The sequence below is a fragment of the Blastomyces dermatitidis genome (assembly GCF_000003525.1).
Source record: "Blastomyces dermatitidis ER-3 genomic scaffold supercont1.11, whole genome shotgun sequence".
Taxonomy (NCBI): Eukaryota; Fungi; Ascomycota; class Eurotiomycetes; order Onygenales; family Ajellomycetaceae; genus Blastomyces; species Blastomyces dermatitidis.
The window spans coordinates 566,324-588,656 of NW_025544784.1; the positions used below are offsets into that span (position 1 = coordinate 566,324).

General features: G+C 46.4%; 7 protein-coding genes across 7 annotated transcripts; 2 read left to right on the forward strand and 5 right to left on the reverse strand.

Annotated features, from left to right (window-relative positions):
• Nucleotides 1-539: 539 nt before the first annotated feature.
• BDCG_08355 (solute carrier family 25, member 46) lies at nt 540-2,336 on the forward strand (the record flags this gene model as incomplete). The annotated part of the gene is made up of 8 exons (XM_045424132.1): nt 540-577; nt 734-803; nt 923-958; nt 1,134-1,266; nt 1,384-1,476; nt 1,564-1,620; nt 1,701-2,148; nt 2,273-2,336. 8 exons carry the CDS (start codon nt 540-542, stop codon nt 2,334-2,336), a joined length of 939 nt encoding a protein of 312 aa, XP_045272913.1.
• Nucleotides 2,337-3,833: 1,497 nt separating this feature from the next.
• BDCG_17780 (uncharacterized protein) lies at nt 3,834-6,098 on the reverse strand. The gene is made up of 3 exons (XM_045426846.1): nt 4,560-6,098; nt 4,337-4,486; nt 3,834-4,263 (listed from the first exon to the last, which is right to left on the reverse strand). Exons 1-3 carry the CDS (start codon nt 5,637-5,639, stop codon nt 4,060-4,062), a joined length of 1,434 nt encoding a protein of 477 aa, XP_045282527.1. The 5' UTR covers nt 5,640-6,098; the 3' UTR covers nt 3,834-4,059.
• A 279-nt stretch (nt 6,099-6,377) lies between these two features.
• Nucleotides 6,378-10,499, forward strand: BDCG_08356 (adenosinetriphosphatase). Its single transcript, XM_045424133.1, has 3 exons — nt 6,378-6,967; nt 7,147-9,358; nt 9,495-10,499. Exons 1-3 carry the CDS (start codon nt 6,878-6,880, stop codon nt 9,713-9,715), a joined length of 2,523 nt encoding a protein of 840 aa, XP_045272914.1. The 5' UTR covers nt 6,378-6,877; the 3' UTR covers nt 9,716-10,499.
• On the reverse strand, nt 10,321-11,795 carry BDCG_08357 (uncharacterized protein). The gene has a single exon (XM_045424134.1). It carries the CDS (start codon nt 11,392-11,394, stop codon nt 10,663-10,665), a length of 732 nt encoding a protein of 243 aa, XP_045272915.1. The 5' UTR covers nt 11,395-11,795; the 3' UTR covers nt 10,321-10,662.
• A 27-nt stretch (nt 11,796-11,822) lies between these two features.
• BDCG_08358 (alpha,alpha-trehalose-phosphate synthase [UDP-forming] 1) lies at nt 11,823-14,930 on the reverse strand. Its single transcript, XM_045424135.1, has 6 exons — nt 14,550-14,930; nt 13,959-14,399; nt 13,468-13,840; nt 13,033-13,403; nt 12,623-12,962; nt 11,823-12,534 (listed from the first exon to the last, which is right to left on the reverse strand). Exons 2-6 carry the CDS (start codon nt 14,260-14,262, stop codon nt 12,366-12,368), a joined length of 1,557 nt encoding a protein of 518 aa, XP_045272916.1. The 5' UTR covers nt 14,263-14,399; nt 14,550-14,930; the 3' UTR covers nt 11,823-12,365.
• A 165-nt stretch (nt 14,931-15,095) lies between these two features.
• On the reverse strand, nt 15,096-17,344 carry BDCG_08359 (metallo-beta-lactamase domain-containing protein). Its single transcript, XM_045424136.1, has 5 exons — nt 17,207-17,344; nt 16,463-17,121; nt 16,390-16,402; nt 15,909-16,268; nt 15,096-15,766 (listed from the first exon to the last, which is right to left on the reverse strand). The coding sequence occupies exons 2-5, from the start codon at nt 16,544-16,546 to the stop codon at nt 15,330-15,332; spliced, it is 894 nt and encodes a 297-aa protein (XP_045272917.1). The 5' UTR covers nt 16,547-17,121; nt 17,207-17,344; the 3' UTR covers nt 15,096-15,329.
• Nucleotides 17,345-17,370: 26 nt separating this feature from the next.
• BDCG_08360 (aconitate hydratase, mitochondrial) lies at nt 17,371-22,267 on the reverse strand. Its single transcript, XM_045424137.1, has 8 exons — nt 21,858-22,267; nt 21,715-21,732; nt 21,543-21,620; nt 21,418-21,437; nt 20,632-21,230; nt 19,500-20,558; nt 19,130-19,416; nt 17,371-19,054 (listed from the first exon to the last, which is right to left on the reverse strand). The coding sequence occupies exons 1-8, from the start codon at nt 21,891-21,893 to the stop codon at nt 18,797-18,799; spliced, it is 2,355 nt and encodes a 784-aa protein (XP_045272918.1). The 5' UTR covers nt 21,894-22,267; the 3' UTR covers nt 17,371-18,796.
• Between the last annotated feature and the right edge of the window lie 66 nt (nt 22,268-22,333).

A 22,333-nucleotide genomic window follows, 5' to 3' on the forward strand; every position in this document is an offset into this window, starting at 1 on the left:
TATTTAGACCTCATCAACCAGAATATCCGCTTCGGATCAATGGGCGGGGAAGGGGGAAATAGACATCCCCGATAAGCGGCCTTAAGTATTTGAGTTGTTGGCCATTTAAACAGCAGCAAACCCCGAGCACAAGCTTAAAAAATACTTAATAAATAACTAAATACCCCAAGCCGTGACTGCCTCCACGCCGCCACAAGAGCCAAATTTCTGCCCTTCTTAATTTTTTTTTTTATTTTTTTTCCCCCTGCCAACTCCCTTCTCAACACCCTCTGCCTACAAATATTCCTCGAATCTCCTCTCACGACACCCTTTCTCTGACCCTGATATCTATCGGCATAGCTGCCCGCAATCCCTCCCGTCGCCTGTTTTACCTCTCCGCCGCCACCCTGTCACCCTCCGAAGCGGCCTCGATACCCTCTCCGACCGCGGGCCAACCGCTGCCGTCTGCTCCTCTTTCCGCGTCCTCCTCTCTCCGCCCTTCAGACGCCGTGAGGGCCCAGGTAGAGTCAGGCAGCTCCGGCTGCACTAAACCGCCTTTCATGGCATCCCCAGACAGTGTTCCGGGTGAAGAATACGAGTATGCTTTTCACTCCCATCCCCGTTTCCCGCAATCGTGTATACGAGGAAACTTTTTTTGTTTCGCGAACATAAATATATTTTTTATATATTTCAAAATATTAGCACATTATAGCTAACATTTCCGGTCTAACTTGTTTTCTCCGGATGTATCTAGCTATGAAGCCCTCCCGCCAGACTATTCCCTTGGGCATAATATGTTGGCTGGTGCCTTTGCTGGCATTGCGGTATGTGTCACTTTGGCCACGGCTATGTCCTTGGACAAAAGCGACCTGCTCACTAGCTTTTTCGCTCCACGATATCAACCAGTTGTATAGTTGTATAGAAACTGATAATTGCATTATAGGAACACTCTGTCATGTATCCGGTTGACTTGCTCAAGGTAGGCATAAATTCTTGTTTTCTCATCTTCTTTCCCGCTATCATCTCACTTTTCCCTTCTCGTCCTCTCCCAGCTAATAAGCCCACTTAATTCCTTTCCCCTCCCGCGTAGTATCCCTAAAGCCATATGATTGCACCGTTTTTACTGACTGCTTGTGGCGTTTTGTAATGCCTAGACTCGAATGCAAGTGCTAAATCCATCCGCTGGTGGGTTGTATACGGGTCTCAGCAATGCCCTCACAACGATATCCCGGATCGAGGGCTGGAGGGCTCTATGGAGGGGTGTATCGAGCGTGATTGTTGGTGCTGGTAGGGAAAATTCCAAGTTGCGTTCTCTATATGAAAAATGCGTGGGCCGCACAATCGTCCCCGCGGATTTACTGTGAGAGTACATCGGGCGCTGATATCACAATTTCTTCGAATTAGGTCCTGCCCACGCCGTTTATTTTGGCACATATGAAGTGGTTAAGGAATTCGCTGGAGGCAATGTTGGAAGTGGCCATCATCCATTCGCAGCGGGTAAGCATCTGCCCCTGAAACAACATTTTCCAATTTCGTTTGGAAGACCGCAATTGGCATTAGATTGTAGCTAACATATATTTGTAGGATTGAGCGGAGCGTGCGCCACCATTTCCAGTGATGCCCTTATGAACCCCTTTGATGGTATGCAAAACTCTTCCCAAGCCGCACAAAAGCGTTCTACTCAATGCGATTGTCGCAATACTGATACGTTATATGTCGAGCAGTGATCAAGCAACGTATGCAGGTCCACGGCTCCACCCACAAGACCATGATCGAATGTGCGCGAACCGTCTACCGCACCGAAGGACTTCGAGCATTCTACGTCTCCTACCCCACCACGCTTTGCATGACGATTCCATTCACAGCCACCCAGTTCATCGCCTACGAATCCCTCTCAAAAGTCATGAACCCTTCAAAGGCCTACGACCCTTTCACCCATTGTATCGCTGGTGGGTTGGCTGGTGCAGTCGCAGCGGCCATCACCACCCCGCTTGATGTGATCAAGACAGTACTACAGACCAGGGGAGCTGCGGAGGATGCCGAGGCCCGTTCCGCGCGCGGCTTGTTTAACGCGGCCAGCATTATCAAACGCCAGTATGGCTGGGCTGGATTCCTCCGCGGGATGCGCCCGAGAATCATCGTGACCATGCCAAGTACCGCTATCTGCTGGTATGTGATATATATATACATATATACATATATATTCTTTTTTTCTTTTTCCCTTTGCCCTCCCTTTTATCCCACATCTTTGAATTTCTCGAGATTTTTTTTAACCGTTTCCAAAAAAATATAGGACTTCATATGAAATGGCCAAGGCATACTTCAAGCGACAGAGGCTATCCGAATCACTCTCGTGAAATATAACAGTAATATAGCATCATGAACAGTTGGTTCGCTATTTATTGTGCTTGTTTTTCTTTTCCTTTTTCCGTTTTTTCAACACACAACGCAACTTGGCGAACTCCCGATGACCGGTCGACCCAGCATCCCTCATCTGCACATACGAGAACAACAATATACTTGCATAGAGCAGCGCACACAGGCGCCCGCGGCTTTTGAGAGAGAGAGAAAAGAAAAAGAAAAATGGAAAAAGGAAATATCTTTCCCACGGGTTCCTCTTTGATGCTATCTTGTTTACCCCATATTTAACCATGTCTCGGGTCATCTATGTGTGTGTGCCTTTTTTTTTTTCCCGACTCGATTATTATATTTGCAATTTGGCCGGAAACCGAAGAGAGATGTGATGGACATCCCTCCCCCCCCGGCGGTTAGAATTTTGCTTTGGGATTCTGTTTTTTGTTTCTTTTTTCCACGCTGGCATACTCTATATTTTCTTTTATTTCTTTTTTCCTTTCCTCCTTGTACTATTTCTTGTACTCTTCTTTTTTCTCTCTTTTAACCCTAATCGATTACAGTAGGTAGGCGTTTTTTGGGCACGGGAAAAGAAAAGGCCTTTTTTGTTTTTTTTTTCTTTCTATTCCGTGGGGACACTAGGTGACATATATAACTTTCAACGAACATGATGTATGAAACTAATATGTTCTTTTGTCCCCTTCATTCCCCTCCCCCCAACGCATCTTCTCCCCTCTTTCGCTATCTTTCCACATACCTCGTCATGTATTTTCTTATTTTCTGTTGTTAAAGGGGATTCTACATTATCATCCCATTTGGATGCTGTGTATTTTTTTATTTTTTTTTTATTCAATTTTTCCCGCTGATATCTCAATTTTCTCTTTTTTTTAATTCGTTCCACTCTCACCTCACCCTTTTGTCTCCGAGACCGGCGCATTGTTTCTGTCAATTTTTCTCGTTTCGAATTGGAGAGAATATTAGCAGAGAGGGGGCCTTGCATGTGGTTCTTTAAATTACTTATAGAATTGAAATATGGGACAGCGGTTTCCTTCGATGTTAAAGGAAGATAACTATTGTGGCGGACATATTACTTGCGAAAACAGAATTTTCCCAGCCCCCCCTGAAAATTAGTAGCAAAACACCACCAAAAAATCAAAATATCTGCATTTCTCTAGAATCATTCAATATCATCCAATACACATCTTTTTCAATCAAATATCATCCAAATACGCGTCTTTCTTACCTTTATCATCAAATCCACATATATCAATCAACCCTTTTTTCAATATGCCTCGCAACACCCGCTATCCTGCTGCTTCACAAGCCTGTACAAAGACTTCTTTCTACCCTGCACCTCAGTCTCCTCAAACTACCTGTTCCAGAAGTTCTGGATAATGGAGAGGATCCAGTCAATGATGAGATGGAGGAGCAGGTGGATGAGAAGGATATAGAGACTCAGTCTGAGAATCCTTGATATCCGCGAATCCCTACACCTGAGTCTGAGATCTCATACAGATTGTATGAACGGGTGATTATCAATGAGATAAAGAACAAGAGAGATGATAAAATGATTAATAAGTAGAAAGAAGAAGAAGAATCAGAAGAATGAATCTATAATTTCTACAATCAATTCTTCTATACAGATCTCTCAAATGTCAGTGATTATATTCTCTTCTTCAGCTCTGGCAGCTTCAACTTCATTCAATATGGCATTCTCAAGTGAGATAATCAATGTGATGATGATGAAATATATGATGAAAGGAATAGAAGAACTGAATTCACAATCTCATTATCATCCACATTCAGATCTGCTGTTGAATCTTCCATCAAATCCACCGTTGAATCTTCCATCGAATCCACCGTTGAATCTTCCATCGAATACACTGTTGAAATCTTCCATCGAATCCGCCGTTGAATCTTCCATCGAATCCACTGTTGAAATCTTCCATCAAATCCGCCGTTGAAATCTTCCATCGAATCCACCGTTGAATCTTCCATCGAATACACTGTTGAAATCTTCCATCAAATCCGCCGTTGAAATCTTCCATCGAATCCACCGTTGAAATCTTCCATCAAATCCGCCGTTGAAATCTTCCATCGAATCCACCGTTGAATCTTCCATCGAATACACTGTTGAAATCTTCCATCGAATCCACTGTTGAAATCTTCCATCAAATCCGCCGTTGAAATCTTCCATCGAATCCACCGTTGAATCTTCCATCGAATACACTGTTGAAATCTTCCATCAAATCCGCCGTTGAAATCTTCCATCGAATCCACCGTTGAAATCTTCCATCAAATCCGCCGTTGAAATCTTCCATCGAATCCACCGTTGAATCTTCCATCGAATACACTGTTGAAATCTTCCATCGAATCCACCGTTGAATTTCCATCGAATACACTGTTGAAATCTTCCATCGAATCCACCGTTGAATCTTCCATCGAAATACACTGTTGAAATCTTCCATTGAATCCGCTGTTGAATCTTCCATCGAATACACTGTGAAATCTTCCATCGAATCCACCGTTGAATCTTCCATCGAATACACTGTTGAAATCTTCCATTGAATCCGCTGTTGAATCTTCCATCGAATACACTGTTGAAATCTTCCATCGAATCCACCGTTGAATCTTCCATCGAATACACTGTTGAAATCTTCCATTGAATCCGCTGTTGAATCTTCCATCGAATACACTGTTGAAATCTTCCATCGAATCCACCGTTGAATCTTCCATCGAATACACTGTTGAAATCTTCCATCGAATCCACCGTTGAATTTTCCATCGAATACACTGTTGAAATCTTCCATTGAATCCGCCGTTGAATCTTCCATCGAATACACTGTTGAAATCTTCCATCGAATCCACCGTTGAATTTTCCATCGAATACACTGTTGAAATCTTCCATTGAATCCACCGTTGAATCTTCCATTGAATACACTGTTGAAATCTTCCATTGAATCCGCTGTTGAATCTTCCATCGAATACACTGTTGAAATCTTCCATCGAATCCACCGTTGAATTTTCCATCGAATACACTGTTGAAATCTTCCATCGAATCCACCGTTGAATTTTCCATCGAATACACTGTTGAAATCTTCCATCGAATCCACCGTTGAATCTTCCATCGAATACACTGTTGAAATCTTCCATTGAATCCGCCGTTGAATCTTCCATCGAATACACTGTTGAAATCTTCCATTGAATCCACCGTTGAATCTTCCATTGAATACACTGTTGAAATCTTCCATCAAATCCGCTGTTGAAATCTTCCATCCACTATTTATAGTGATGAGAACAGATCTCATACTGCTTTCACTTCTAAATTTATATTATAATGAATTGTAATCTGAATCTTTCTAATTATTATAATACTATTCTATATAAGTAGATCTGAAATATTCTTTTATATCTTTTTCTCTTATGAAGTTCTCAACTGTATGATACAAAAAAGCTTCAAAATCTCCATCAAATCTCTTCAGAATTGAAGAGATATCTGATATGATCTTTGACTTTATATCACATATTGAACAGAGTTCTCTAGCAGTTTCAAAACAGTGAAGATTTCATTGAATTCAATATACACAGGTGATAATCAATGCTTCGCACGATCTCAGCAGGCATATAATCATTCTTAAGAAGGTATACAATCTTGTTGGTGGTGAAATTACAGAGTTGAGGTGACATATTGATGATAAAGATAAGAAAGACGCATATTTGAATGATATTTGATTGAAAAAGATGTGTATTGGATGATATTGAATGATTCTAGAGAAATGCAGATATTTTGATTTTTTGGTGGTGTTTTGCTACTAATTTTCAGGGGGGGCTGGGAAAATTCTGTTTTCGCAAGTAATATGTCCGCCACAATATGTCTACTCTGCGGTTGCAATAAACTCTTTTTACTCACTGTTTTAGTTACGGGGGCATCGTGGTCCCTTCGCAGAGCCAGTTGGCAATTGATTAAAGCTGAAAATAAATAAGGACGGAGTAAATGCGAGTTGTTGATATTGAGAACTTAGAAACTTAAGGTCCATATACATACAATTCCATATAAATACATACAATACATTATTTAGCCCTCGTTCCCCTTCCCCACTGCATCAAGGCTGTTTCTTAGCCCACGTCACCAGCAGCCAGACAGCCTGCCAACCTTCCCAGATGCCAATAGCTTCATAGTCTCAGACAAGTATCCCACTATGCCAATCTCCATGCCTTACCCATCTATCCAGGACACTCCTAGCTGGAGGTTAGTAGTGTCCGGGCGGAGGCAACTCACCCAGCGGAACCAGTCACGGGTCCCGAACCACAAAAGCAGCGCACTCACTCCCCCCTCCAACCTCCAAACGACAGACAACAACACCCTCGCCGCCCTGAACGAATCTACACCCCAGGGCTAGCTGAACCGTCAAACATAAACCGGAGCAATTGCACCTCTTCGTTGTTTTAACTGCGCGGGGAAGCTACACAGACATACCTAGTTTTCGGATATCGCAGATAGCCAGCTTCACATGGCGGGATTGGTCCTGCCGCCTCTATCGAGTCAATGATGCGTTCAAAGCCCTCGTCTACGATGCAGAAAACCTACGATGAATGCTATCTAATGTGCTCGACGGCTGTGTTTTTTGAAGGCCAGGTGAGTTGTATTGTATATTTGGTTGCATCTGTCTTGGTGGCGATTGGCAGGACGGGTCATTGATGGCCCAACAAGCCCCTTCGTCCTCGTAACCTCGATATTTTTTTGTTCGATATATTTTCATTTCTACCCCTGTGAATCGTTTAAAACTGACCATTCCGGGTTCCTGTGCTGTCTAGAATAATGAGGCGGAAGCTCTTAGATCGTGGCGCTCAGCGCTTAGGACCTTACAGCACTATAACACCCACAAAATTCCCACGAACTATGTCCCCAAAACAGAAACCGAGAAGGCCCTCTACGATTCGCTGCATGACTTGGAACTACAATGTAAAGAGCGCGTGGATTTACTAAATGCGCTGAATGAAAGCCGCAAGGAAGCCGGCGTTCAGCAAGTGACACCCCGCGCTGCCCTAGGGGAGCAGGAAACTGGGAAAGTACAACTGAACGGGCAAGAAGACACAGCGTCAAGCGCATCCACCACGCCCGGTTGGCTTGCAGATGGCACAGTACCGTCATTCACCTATTCGCAACTCTCACGGCCACCACCACGAGTCCCCGTTCCTGTGTCCAATCGGAGGCCATCATTCCCGCACACTGTGAGCGGAGAACAGATAGGCAGACGACGATCAAGCGGAGAGTCTGCTTATGGACGCACTTCGCCTTCCCCATTTCCATTGTCTCCTCTCTTATATGCCCCATCCTCAAATACACTATCCAGAACCTCAAGTCCGGAAAAGAGGACTATGTTAACGACGTTACGGACCAAGGACCCCAAGAAGAGCGCCAGTTCGAAAGATCAAGATACCAGCGAGCGGATTGAGCGTCCTGAATCCCGACCTGCAGCATCGGCATCTAGAGCGGCGGGTTTAGCATGGAGTTCTATTTCCCGCCTCTCCAAGTCAGGTGCTGCGACAACTGCGCCTAAGCAGAATCAGCCCGTCGAGCCCAGCTCGCGGAAGGGGATATTTTTCAGTAACGAGTCGCCTCGACAGCCCAAAACATCCTATCTGTCAGACTACCTCCAGGCCTCTAGTCCGACCCGAAACTCACGGCCTGGCGCATCAAGCTCTCTTGCTACTGATGCTGCGGCTACAGCCCTCAATACATCCAATTCCGACCTTTTGATCGACCTCTCCGAACCGTCTCCTCCCGCAGGCCGTACGACATCAAATACAAGAGGCATATCGCCCAGCACCTCAATATCATACTTACCCCCGAAATCAAATCAGCAACCGGATTATTTAAGCTACGTAGGTAGGTATCCAGAGGAAGGGCCACCATCAGGATACGCCAATACGCCTGCTCCACGAAATAATCCTTTCTCGACTTCACAGCCTCAGCTATTTGGAAATAATACTGGTGAAGGATACCTCACTCCAATGAGACCCGCAACGAGCTCCACAACGCCTGTGCCTCAAAGTAAGAGTCGCGGGTCAAGCTCTTCAAATCCCCGGCCACTGGTAGGTAATGACGATGCCTTGTATAGCGCGCTTAGCAGCATGCGCGCTGGCCCTGCTCAAATATCTTCAGCAGCGCATAGCAAGAGGCCGGAGAGGGCGGGGGCAGAATTCCATCATCAACCTAATACCTCGTTATCACACAAACCACCAACGTCATCAGATACTGCAGAACGCAGTAGAAGCATTGAAAATGTCATGAAGAATCTTCCCAAGGGAATTGACGAGAATGCAGCCCGGCAAATCCTGAATGATATTGTGGTTAGAGGAGACGAAGTCCACTGGGATGATGTTGCCGGGTTGGAAATTGCTAAAAACGCACTCAAAGAGGCCGTAGTATATCCCTTCCTACGGCCGGATCTGTTTAGTGGACTCCGCGAACCTGCTCGGGGGATGCTCCTCTTCGGGCCTCCAGGAACAGGAAAAACGATGCTAGCCCGAGCGGTGGCTACGGAATCGCACTCAACCTTTTTCTCCGTATCAGCATCAAGCTTAACATCAAAATGGCATGGTGAGAGCGAAAAGCTTGTGCGTGCGCTGTTTGGTTTGGCGAAACACATGGCTCCTTCTATCATATTCGTCGATGAGATTGACTCCTTACTTTCCGCAAGGTCCGCGTCCGGCGAAGCAGAAGTGTCCCGACGTACCAAGACGGAGTTTCTCATACAGTGGTCTGACCTACAGCGTGCAGCGGCTGGGCGGGAGCAATCGGAGAAGGAGAAGAAGGAGGGCGATCCGAGTCGGGTGTTGGTGCTTGCTGCGACGAATATGCCGTGGGATATTGATGAGGCTGCCAGGCGGCGGTTTGTCAGGAGACAGTATATCCCGTTACCGGAGGATGGGGTGCGGAAGACGCAGGTTGAACGCTTGTTGAGTCACCAGAAACATGAGCTATCGAGTGAGGATATTGAGGCTCTCGTTCGGGCTACTGATGGTGAGTTTTCTTTGCTTTTCTTTTCTTTTTACCATACCCTAGCTCTACACCTGCCATACCTTTTCCCATCTGCATAAAACCAAATCCATTTGCAACATAAATCATCTTTGCCTAATCTAAGTGACACCAAAAATAGGTTTCTCCGGCTCTGACATAACCGCTCTGGCAAAAGATGCCGCCATGGGTCCTTTGCGCAACCTGGGCGAAGCCCTCCTCTATACCCCCATGGACCAAATCCGGCCCATCCGCCTCGCAGACTTCGAAGCGTCTCTATCTTCTATTCGGCCCAGCGTTAGTCGGGAGGGTCTCAAGGAACATGAGGACTGGGCGAAGGAGTTTGGTGAGAGGGGCGGTTAGCGGATTAGGATCGAGTGGCCTTGCTTTTGCCTGGTCCCTCGGTCCGTGTGTGTGGTTGTATTATATAACTCATCATGGGAGGAGGATGCAGCTTGCTGGGTTTGGTTTTGATTCTTTCTTCGTTTTTTATCTCCCCAATCGCGCGCGGGGAGGGTTCATCTGACATTTACTCATTATCTTTTTTGGTTTGGTTATCTGGGTCTGATACCTAGTGAGCTTTTTTTCCCCCTGTTTAACGGCGCTTATGCTTCTGTGATCCGATGGGCCCTTTGGCGTTGGATATTATATTTTATTTCTTTTCTTCCTGTTTTGTATTACCATCCTTTTTCAGCATGTTATCTGTCTGTACACGGCTCTGCATTCTAGGTAAGGCTCTGCTGTTCTTTGCGATATATATATATATGTATATATGGGAGAGATAAATGGCATTGGTTTTGTTCTTTCATCATGATCTTGCGGTTGTGGGATGCCTTCCTGGACTTGGAGATGGGGTTGCTTCAGGCCTTTTTATTTTATCATTCTAATATGGGCATTGGTTCCGCTCACGAATCCTGGATAGCTTTCAGCTGGCGGAAGCTACACAATATATGGATGAAGAGAAAGGAGGAAAAAGAAAATCATCTATGTATATAGCAAAGTGTATATATAATTAATTACGCGGGAAAGGGACAATATTGGTCTCTCAAACACTATAATTTGGGTTCTAGCTGAATTGTACTGTACAGGTTCAAAAATGAAAGAAGTATGGCAAGAGAAAAAGAAAAAGAAAACTGTCTGATGCAACTTATACATACATACGAGCACCGGATCCTCACCATCTTTCCTAATGGCATCCATCCGTTCTTCCTTTAATCATTAATATCCCAGCCCAAACAACCAACAAAAAGGGTCATACATCTCGCACCAAGACCCTCCCCGACCTGGGCCTCTTCAACACCCACCACGCGCTACACCACCTCCTTCTCCTCCGCCCTCCTCTTCTCAATCTCCAACCTCTCCGCAACCAACCTCTTCACCCTCCCAGCCCTCATAACCTTCCCCGCCTTCTCCTCCCTCTCCGCCTTCAACGCCTCCCGCTCCGCCCAGCTAAGCACCCGCGGCCTCTGTTCCACCGGCTCCCCAAAGGGCGCCACGATCCGCTCCACAACATGGCGTACATTCTTGCTCGTGCGCCACCCGCTCGAGAACTCAATCACGTCTCCCTGGCGCAGCGAGTTGCACGGGTCGTGCACGAGATAGATGGTGCTGGCTGGGTAGGATTTGTGTAGCCGCTTGTGGTAGGCTGTGTGCTTGTGCAGGACGCGGACGGTTTTATCCATGCGGCCGGCGGTGAGGACGGTGCCGAATTTTAGGGTGTGGCGGGTGCGCCGGGCGCTGGGCGTTGTTGGGTTTGTTGTTGGTTGTGATTCTGGTGGTGGTGTTGATGAGGAGGAGGATGGAGGTGATGGTGGTGGCGTTGTTGAGGAGGCTGCTGATGACGATGATTGCGCTGTCGGTTGCGTGGATTGTGTGGACGTGGTGAGGGGCCGGCGGGCGATTTGACGGCTGTTAGGCCGCAATTGCATGGCGGAGAGTAGAGCGGATAAGCAGGCGGCGGGATGGGGAGCAGCGGCGCGACTGCTTGGGATGAGAATGGATGGCCGCGCTGAAGCGCGGAGGAGGATCGTTTTTGGAGTCATTGTTGCGTTTCTGAGTGGATCCCAGGACTTTTCGCCGCGGGTGTTTCCCTTTTCTTTCCTTTTTTTTGCGATGCAGCTCTCAGTCCAGAGTAGGTAAGGAGCGCATCAATTGGATTCTCAGATTTATATTACTGGCGGTAATCCGGAGTTGAAATTTGTGATCCGTCAAGGAAGGACGCCTCGTTTGGTGGTTTCGGATTGGATTTGCAGGGGTCCAATTGAGCAGGATTCGCCGGAAATCCCGTGAAGAGGTTCTGAATAATCCGGTAATGGACGCGCAATTTGGGGAATATGACCCTCCTCACGTTCCGAAACCAAGAATGTTGCTATCGTCGCTGTCGTGCTAGCTTTAAAGGTCGTTGAACACAGATTTTTGGTGAGAAGTTTAGATCACGTGAGTTTATCATGTTTGCAAGCCGGGGGCGTCCACCAAATTCTTCACCAAAGAGCAACCATGTTGACTGCGTATGATGAATGTTCAAACAATTGGTAAACCTTGCTATATGTTTGCGTTTGACGTATAAATATACAGGAATAAGTATGCTTTATGTATGTACAAGAAAAGACTGGCTTGAATGGCAACGTGCTGTATCATTACTCTGAACGGCAGATAATGATGAAGGGCTTTCGCGGTAAGAAATAGATTGGGAAAGGAGGGGAAAGCTTTTTTAAATAGAAGCATCAAAAAGTAAAGCAGTAGAGAACAAAAAAGAAAAAGGGATGGAACGAAAGTTGTGGGGGACAAACAACCTTAGCTCCTGTAAATAAAACCCAACCAGCCAAAGTAGAAGTGAAATAAATGCTATAGATAGAAAACGACCAAGTCCATGTCCACCCCCATCTTCAGCTTGAAATATAGGTTGCACTCCCTGGTAATGCCATTGTGACGCTTATGAAAGTGTATTAAAACTCGTAATTATTCATATTCTGTTCTTGAAAAGGGACTTTTTCGCGGTTACCCTCATAGCTCTTTATTGTTTATTTTCAGTTTTCGGGCCATCGCCACTGGGCATGGGAGTTACCGCGGCCTTGTTAGGCACCTCCTCAGGAACCTTTGAAGAGCTCCTCAGTCGGAGCTTCTTCTCCCCGTGCTCTGAAATTCTTGTAAGCTCCGAGACGAAGGATTGTCCCCAGAACGCACTATTATTATTGTGTTAGCAACAGATGGTCAATCCACTAAAATATTCCCCGTCGGGGAGAAATATTAGGGGGCAATCGGAGAGCGAACCTTGTGTATTTCGAAACGTATTTATCAAGCTTGGAGAAGTTGAGAGCCCTCTGTTCATCACTCATCGTCACAGCTTCCTGAAAGGCACTGGCAAGCTCTTCAGTATTCCATGGATTGACGATGATGCTGCCGTTAAGACTCTGCGCGGCGCCGGCAAATTCCGATAAGACTAGGCATCCATGGCGTTTCTTTTGGGTTGCTATGTATTCGTATGAAACAAGATTCATTCCATCTCTTGTTGACGAGACGACACAGACGTCCGAAACGGCGTAGAGCGCAATTAGTTCGTCGAAGTTAACTGACTTGTGCATAAAATGGATTGGCATGAATTCCACAGTGCCTTGATCGATTGTTAGAATTTGATGTATCCTAGGTTTAATTTGACCCAAATACAGAGAGGACGGACATACCGAATTTGCCATTTATTCTCCCAACGAGCTCGTTGACAACGGCTCTTAAGTTCTGGTATTCCTCCACGTCTTGTCTGCTGGGAACAGCAACCTGGACAAGAACCACTTTTCCAATCCACTCAGGGTGGTCTGTTAGGAAGACTTCGAGAGCATGCAATTTTTGCGGAACGCCCTTGATATAGTCCAACCTATCCACCCCGACCATCAACTTGACTCCTTGGAATTTTTGCTCGAGGGCAGCTATCCGTTTCTGTACCTTCTCCTTTTTAAGGCCTTCAGTGAATTTCTCCGGGTCAATACCTATAGGGAATGCCCCCACTGCGATGAGTTTGCCTTGAAATTCGACACCGTTTGGCGTCGTCGATAGGCCACTATTTCTCAAGTGTTAGCGTAAACTCATTGTCATGATACAAAGGCTGTTGGGGAGTTCCCTACAGTATTCTCGAACAGCTACTTAAGAAGTGTCGTGCGTAGTCATAAGTATGGAATCCAATCAAATCGCAGTGCAGCACTCCTAGTAATAATTCATTCCGGACGGGCAAGATCCGATATATCTCACTGCTGGGGAAAGGCGTGTGTAGGAAAAATCCGATCTTCACATTCTTTTTCGACGTTCCGATTTCTTCCCGTAACATTGCTGGCAATAGCATTAAATGGTAGTCGTGGACCCATACAAGGTCACCATCCTTCACATCTTTCGCAATAGCCTTAGCGAAAAGACGGTTTGCATCTCGATAGGCATACCATGCAGACTCGTCAAACGTTATTTCGCCAGGGTGGTAGTGGAAAAGAGGCCAAAGTATCGAATCTGGTGCACAATTTCAGAGAAATCAAATCAGCTTATGACATCATTTAAGGCTGGGGTAGTTCGAGATCGTAGAAGGAACAGAAAGGTATTGAACATAAGGATAAGGAAACACCCTTACTTGAAAAGCCGTTATAATGTCTATCCGCCAACTCATCATCAATCAGCACAGGAACCGCATCATATTCGTCGGACAATCTCTTTTTCACTAAGTGAATTTCATCCTCTGGCACTTCCAGGCCAGGCCACCCGTACCATTGGAATGTCGTTGATTTTGATAAGCCGCTTAGTCCGCTGACAAGACCGCCCGACGACATGGAAAACTCATATTTACCGTCGTCTGATCGTTTTATTGTGATGGGTAAACGGTTGGAGACCAGGAGCAATCTGGCATCCTCCTTGAGGGGGTTTTCCAGAGATGTCATGGTGCAAAATTTGCAATTAGGATAAGAATAATATGAGTTCGTGAACAGTTATGATTTGGTTTCGTAGGTGGGATGGAACTGTGGCGGGGCAAATATCGGAATCAACACCGCAAGCTGGAGATTTAATTTTCAAAAACCTAACAAGTTAGTTATAGAGCAATCGCAAAAGAAGAATCCGTGTTTGATTATGAAGGTACAAGACAATAATCGATACAGAGGATGTGAGGTTTTCGCCTCTTGACACCAGATCCAGGAATAAGAAAAAAAAGTTCCCCACGTTTACGTACCAACCGCCATACAGGGGGAGAGCCTATACAGGAATTATTAGGACAACGCTGATTTGGCGCCACTTCCTTGGCAGCAGAGAAGAAGCACAGGTAGAAATAATACGGAGCTGTTTAATTGGAGCTCAATGAAGGAGCATTGACAGGGACGGCGCGAGAGGAATCAGTCGGGAGTTGACTTCATGGATGTGGAGAGCACGAAATGCGATGAGAGAAAGAAGCCCGGCACACCCTTTTTCCCGTCAAGGACCTAAGCTAAACGGGCAGAAGATTGACAGCAGAATCCAGGGCGCAGCAGGGAGACAGGTTCCATGGGTTGGCAGCAGCCCGGACGCAATGTTGGATGTTGGATGTTGGCCATTGTCGGCGCTGTTTGGGGCTGGCCAGGATCTTGACGTCGTTGCCGAGCCCGGGCAGCCTCATCGACGGCAAACCCTAACTAACTCGAAGCTTAAATGCACCATGTATCGAGGTAGGTGTTTCTCGATGCTTCCACAGCCGGGAATCTATTATTGATATGTATTATTAGAGCAAATTCGTGCAGGAATCTTCTCGTACATCTCCCTCATAGGAATCTTCATTGTGAAACGCTCCTAGATGAGGCAGGTTGAGCTGTGGTGAAAACGTCTGCAACTATATCGTCGGTATATGAACATGTATCTCTCTCTATATTAACATCGAATTCAATGACGCAATTCGAGGCAAAATAAAATGTACACGTATAAGGCATATAATATATACAATGACAAAGGGAATTTAAAATCAATTAGAAGGAGCAAGAAATCATAATGCCGGCTTCCCACCCCCAACCATCCATCTCCCCGAGTCTCCCTCTTGAATTACCTTGCCCTCACGCTCCAGCTTCAGTAGTACCTGGATTACACCATGCGAAGCCGACAAACGCAGCTCTTCCGCGAGATCGGGATAAATAACCGCAACCAAGTCGATCGGTGACAATGCTCGAGGTTTTCCTTGCGTTGTTGCTACAGCCGCTGTCCCCACCTTGCTGCTGTCCGTACCTCCGAACTTCAACACTTGAAATACTTCCTCCTCCCTTTGACGCCGGTGGTCAATGTATTCCGTAATCTTAGCTCCACAGTCTTCGATTACGGCTCCATGTCCAGGATAGCCTCTGCCCGCACCAAGCTTGCGCATCCTTTCCAGCGTAGAGATATAAACGACAAGGTCTTCGAAAACCGCTGTTCCGTGGCCAAGCACATCTGAAATAGATAAACATCAGATATGCCGCAGAGTGAAGAAAAGAAAAAACGAAAAAGATACCAGGGGTTGTACATGTACAGTAGATAGAGCAACCAAAAAAACCCCTCATAATTATCAGCAAAAAAATGAAATACTACTTACTATCACCCGTAAACAACGCATTCTCCTCCTCCAGCACAAACGCCATATGATCCTCCGTATGGCCGGGCGTATGTACAGCTCTCAGCGTAGCTCCTTGCACTTCGAAAACCTGCCCATCCTCAATAGCAAACTGGCCCTCGTCCCCATCATGCTTATACACCTGCACCCCTGGGCACATCTTCAGTAAATCCCCGACGCCACCGACATGGTCGCGGTGCCAGTGCGTCAGCAGTGCTTTCTCCACGGTGGCCTTTTCAGCTGCCAGGAGCGCTTTGAGCGCGGCGGACCAGCTCGGTCGGCCTTCGCCTGTATCTATTAAGAGACGTCGGGCTCCCCGGCCGACAAGGTATGTGTTTGTGCCTTTATATGGTATTTTTGGCGCAATTGGGCGCGCGGATACATGTCAGCATTCAGGAGCCGAAAAAGACGGTTCTTCCTCCCCGTCGGGTTTAAATTTTGAGATATCAAAGGCTTCGTTTACCTTGTAGTGTGTACTAGAGTTAGAGCGGGGGTTAGCAAAATCGCAACAAGATATCTGTACTGTATATACATACCTTCCCAGGATTCCCCGCCAGCAGCCTGATCACCGATGCGCTCAATCTTTCCACCTCGGGCAATGGAAATAGCTGCGCAGCCATTTTTCTGCACTATTTTTCACCCTTCGCTTTAAAAAATCCTTATTCGCTCGATTTCAATTCCTGAGAACCAGCAATATGTAGGAAGTGATAAATAGTTTATTTTTCCTGCTAAGTAGATTTCATGGGTACTTTTACACCCCGCCTGGGATTTTCCCTGAAAGTGAGTACCGGCTAACAAGCTCCAAACGGTTAAATCTTCAGTTTTGTAATTCCGGACAGAAGATATTGGGCGATCTCTGTGTGTATGTAAAATGTTTATCCGAATAAAAAATCCGAAATAAATGGGTTTGACGAGCAATTTATAGTATTGAGAGGGGGGTGCTTCGGTTATTCCTTTTCACACCAATTTTTTTTTAAAAGCTCCATGTGATAGGATAGAAAGACCGAAAAAGAAGGGTTGGGAGAATGATTGTAGTCTGCCTTAAGTGAGGAGGATAATGATAAATCAATAACTGAAGAAAATGGGATATATGATTGAGAGAGAAAAGGAGAAGAGGAGAGAAGGAAAAGAACTCAAGAGTCCCGCTTTGATAGAGATCGATACCTGGGAGGATGATAGCCGGACAGCGAGAGAACTGTATGTAATTACCAGATTATACATCAATACATTACACAGAACTTGAGGACATTAAGAATACATGTGCAATAATACATACAAACCTCTCACTCCATTTACCTGCCTAGCATATAGGGATAGTTTTCGTAAATCTCAGCTCGTCCTCTAAATATCTGTTGAATACTTAGTTTTAACGGTATGTATCAGTATGAAAAGTAGAGAAAAGCCATAAAATATTATTGCGCGGTCTGTTCATGGGTAGAAAAGTCCCAGAACCTCGGCATTTCTACTCCATAGTTACCCAGCAAAATTACATACAAAAAAAACATGCGCCAGTCCTTCCTTCCGAGGCTTTTTAGCAGCCTGCCGCAAAGCGGCGGACCGCCAGTGCTGAATGGACTTTTTTTATTATGTATTTTTCGTCAAGTTTGGCGGGATTTAGTTGTTTGAAATTTCCTGCCTGGATTTATAAAGATCTTCTGTATCCTGCAATTCCCTTTTTTTCCAACGTTCAGACATGACTGCAGGTGCAAGGATCGATTTACATTTGTTTCGTAGAATCTTGAATGTTTTGACAGTGGATGGACGTTGCGACTGTTTCCCGATGAAAATGTAGAGGACGTAGGAAGGAAGCAAATACATAAACTATATATGGGAGAGAACATATATATAATGGAAGAAATCCATATAACTAACATATGTACTGTAGTTACGTATATATATATATATATAAAGAAGAAACAAACGAGAAACACGGTAAACATAGACAAGAAGAAACAAAAGAGATAAAAAAGGAAGAAGAGAAAGAACAGTGAAATTTGAGTTAATTTTCATCACATTTCTTGAGACAAACCAATGAGAAACAAAATGAGACAAGTAGAGGACTAGTGCATAAAGATAAACTAGGGGGGGGAAAAATGGATAAACATAAAGAAAATAACCCCAAACGCGTGAAGGTTGGCGAAATTTTGGATCGGTACAGTACAGGAGGGAGAGTTGGGGAAGAGGAAAGGTTTGAAAAAAGAAATGCGAGGAGAGGAGGGGAAAACGCAGAAACCATGAAAACGAAAATATGAAGATAGGGAGGCAGGTTCAACGGTTTCTTTTTTTGGTTCCCAACCGCGGACCCAACTCCGATATTTGCGATGTGTTCAGATCAACCCTCCTAGCCTTTTCGTTTGGCTTAGATAGATTCTGGATGGACAGACCTGCGCTGACACATTGTGCATGTAAAATATTTGACGCGTTTGCGATGTAGGAACGCGAGAGGGGGAGTAGGTCGTCCAGGGTTAGACCCATTAAAATTGAATCCAGCGTGTTGCGGTTTGTGGTGCGATGTCGATGGGTGATGACTCTACTGCCCTCTTCTCCACAATGCAATAGCGTTTTCGCCCAGGTTCCCAGCTTTTCTCCCGCGAATATAGAAATATATATTCTCCCTAGGCTCGTAAGACTCCATCGCCCTATACTCCACGCCAACTACTCCCTACCTAAACCTTTCCCTGCCCAAGATTTTACCCGTTCCTTTCAAGCGTTATATATAGAGCAAAAGCAAAATATATGAGACGTATTCATACATAAACAAGAGACGAAGACACTGTAAATACCTACACTCCCAACTTTTCTTCAAATGCCCTGCAATTTATATTTTTTTATGAATAGTCGGAAATGAATGTAGCCAAGGATTTATCTTTCTAAGCACGATGCTTAGCCATGGTGTTCAGGGCGCTTCCATCCTTGAACCATTCGATCTGGGACTCGTTGAAGGTGTGGGATAGTGAGACGTCGAAGCTCTTGCCGTTCTTGGGGTGGACACGGAGGGTCATGGGCTTGCCAACAGCGAGCTCGGTGCACATCAGGTCAACGATGTCATCGGGCTTGATCCTGTCGTAATCGGCTGGGTCGGAGAAGGTGAGGGGAAGCATACCCTGCTTCTTCAAGTTGGTTTCATGCTATATGATGTTAGTGACGACTGGCCAGTACATAACTCCTTTCGTTCATCACCTAGGTTCGAGCTTTTAACTTACAATACGGGCGAAGCTTCGGGTGATGATGGCGAGGCCTCCAAGATGTCTGGGCTCGAGAGCAGCGTGTTCTCGGGAGCTTCCCTCGCCGTAGTTCCAGTCACCGATGACAACCCACGGGATTCCTTGAGCCTTGTAGTCACGGGCAGTGGCGGGGACAGGGCCGTATTCGCCGGTCTTGAAGTTCTTGACCTTGTTGGCCTCTCCGTTCTCAGCGTTGATAGCACCAATCAACATGTTGTTGGAGATGTTGTCAAGATGGCCACGGTATTTCAACCAGGGGCCGGCCACTACACGAGAAAATCGATTAGTTTGGTTGGTCGATGGGGGAAAGAGGGGACAGAGCAGGAATAAAAGGCTTGGAATATCTTACTGGAAATGTGGTCAGTGGTGGTTTTGCCTTGGGCTTTGATCAGAATGGGAATTCCAACAGCGTCCTGTCCATTCCATGGCTTGAACGCTTCCAGGATCTGGAGGCGGTCGCTAGTAGGGGAAACAGCGACGGAAATGGCAGATCGATCCTTTGGTGGTGCTTGATATGTGTCGCGACCAGGGTCATATCCGCGAGATGGGAGACCAGCACCAGTTGGTGCCTTAAGCTTGAACTCCTTGCCATCCTTGCCCTTGAGAGTATCGGTCAAGGGGTTGAAGTTGAGGGTTCCGGCAATGGTCATGGCAACAACGAGGTCCGGGGAAGTGACGAAAGCATGGGTGGCAGGGTTGGCATCATTGCGTCCAGTGAAGTTACGGTTGTAGGACGAGACAATAGAGTTGGCCTCACCCTTCTTAACGTCCCTACGGTCCCACTGTCCAATGCAAGGGCCACAGGCATTGGCAAGGATAACACCGCCGAATTCCTCGAGGGTCTGCAGCTGGCCGTCACGCTCAATGGTTGCACGGATCTGTTCCGAACCGGGAGTAACAGTGAAGAGGGACTTGGCCTTGATACCATGGTCCAGGGCATCCCGCGCGATGGAAGCAGCTCGAGACATATCCTCATAGGAGGAGTTGGTGCAGGAGCCGATCAAACCGACTTTGAGTTCTTCGGGCCAGCCGTGCTCTTTGACAGCATCCTTAAACTTGGAGATAGGGGTTGCCAAGTCGGGGGTGAAGGGGCCGTTGATATGAGGCTCGAGTTCAGACAAGTTGATCTCGATCAATTGGTCGTATTCAGCACCCTCATCCTCACGGAGGCTGTGGGCATAGGATCTCGCAAAGTCGCCGATAGGCTGGCGTTTGGTGGCCTTCAAGTAATCATACATGCGGTCGTTGAAGGGGAAAACGGAAGTGGTAGCACCGATTTCAGCACCCATGTTACAGATGGTGCCCATGCCCGTGCAAGAGAGAGAGTCAACGCCTGGTCCGTGATACTCGATAATAGCGCCAGTGCCGCCTTTGACAGTGAGAATACCGGCGACCTTCAGGATGATATCTATTTACACTTGTCAGCTGCAAATTCCCCAAGTGGAGCCAAAAAAAAAGGGGGGATTGCGGTGATACTTTACCTTTGGGAGCGGTCCATCCGGACAATTCACCGGTTAGTCTGACACCGATAACATTAGGGGCCTTCAATTCCCAGGGAAGACCGGCCATAACATCGACAGCGTCAGCACCTCCAACACCAATGGCAGCCATACCAAGACCACCACCGTTGGGGGTATGGGAGTCAGTGCCGATCATCAGACCTCCGGGGAAAGCGTAGTTTTCCAGAAGGATTTGATGGATAATACCGGATCCGGGTTTCCAGAATCCAATATTGTACTTTGCGCAAGAAGATGCAAGGAAGTCGTAGACCTCCTTGTTGATCTCATTAGCTCTGGCAAGATCCTTCTCGCCACCAAGCTGAGCTTCAATCAAGTGGTCGCAGTGGACAGTTGTAGGGGTAGCAACTGAAGGCATGCCAGCGGACATGAACTGCAAGATAGCCATCTGGGCAGTGGCATCCTGACAGGCAACACGGTCCGGTCGCAGTTTTAGGTAAGACTTGCCGCGCTGGATTTCTTGTCCATGGGGGTCGTCAAGGTGAGAGTACATAATCTTCTCAGCATATGTTAATGGGCGGTTCAGGCGTTTTCGAACAATGTCGAGGTTCTCTGCCATTTTCCTGCAAGGAGCAAAAGGTGTGTTAGTAAACGGCTGGTTCCATGGAAGCTAGCAGCTCCATGTTTCCAGATCAGGGAAATCCGCAAAAGTTATTTGGGCCAATCCGGCCGGAGAGGATTGAACTTTTGCGCATTGTTCCCGCAAGACAACATGAGCTCCCTGCAAGATAGAGTGAAGATGTTCCGTACTTGTAGTTGATGTAGTTACCCTGTAGAGTATAGTTAGCAACGGGATTACTTCATTTGGCACAGACAGGCAAGCTCCAGGACTCCCGAAACTACACGAGGCGAACTTGCCCGGGAAAGAATCTCACCTTCTCATGATTGCACATCTCGACCTTTTTGTCAAGAGGAGAATCGTTGACGGTGGCCATACTCCGCGCGCCCAAAATCTGGTTCGAATAATCAAGTCAGTAATTGGAGCCCATGTATGGGTTCCTAGATCGTGGGATAGACGCTAGGTGTGTCCGCGTTCAAGCCACTTACGGCGCGGGATTTAGAGGCCTATCGAGAGAACATGTTAGCTATATCCAATGAGGCCAAATTGACACCGAGAACGAAGATCAAATTGCTTCTGAAGAAGATTCTCCAGAAATGGCTGGCAGAATAGGACAGAGAGAGCCACTTGCCAGCGCACTTAGGCGGCCAATCCGGGTTGTGATCATGATGGCAGCTTGCTCTGTAAGCACACTGAACTATCTTGCTAAACGTCGAAGCACATCCAACGTCGAGGCAAAGCAGGCAACTCGACGAGGGCCGTGAGACAGAAAAGAAGGGGGGATTAGAGATAGAAGATTGGATTGTGAGGGAGGGAGGGAGGGGAGAGGAGGAGGAAAGATGAAAACAGGAATCAGAAGCAAGATAAAAGCAGCACAACGGAGCTTATGTTCGAATGTTCGGGCTGTGAAGTCACTCTGACCCAAATCTGGACTAGGCGATACACGTGAGTTTCAGTACAGGTATAGTAATATTACATGGTTTTACAGTTACGATATCCAGGTATTAATACTTCTCACTGGCTGCACAACGCCCAGTTTGCACGCCATGATCCGGCAAGCTCGGCTGTGTTCCGCCCCTAAATGTATGAAATTAAAACACATCAATA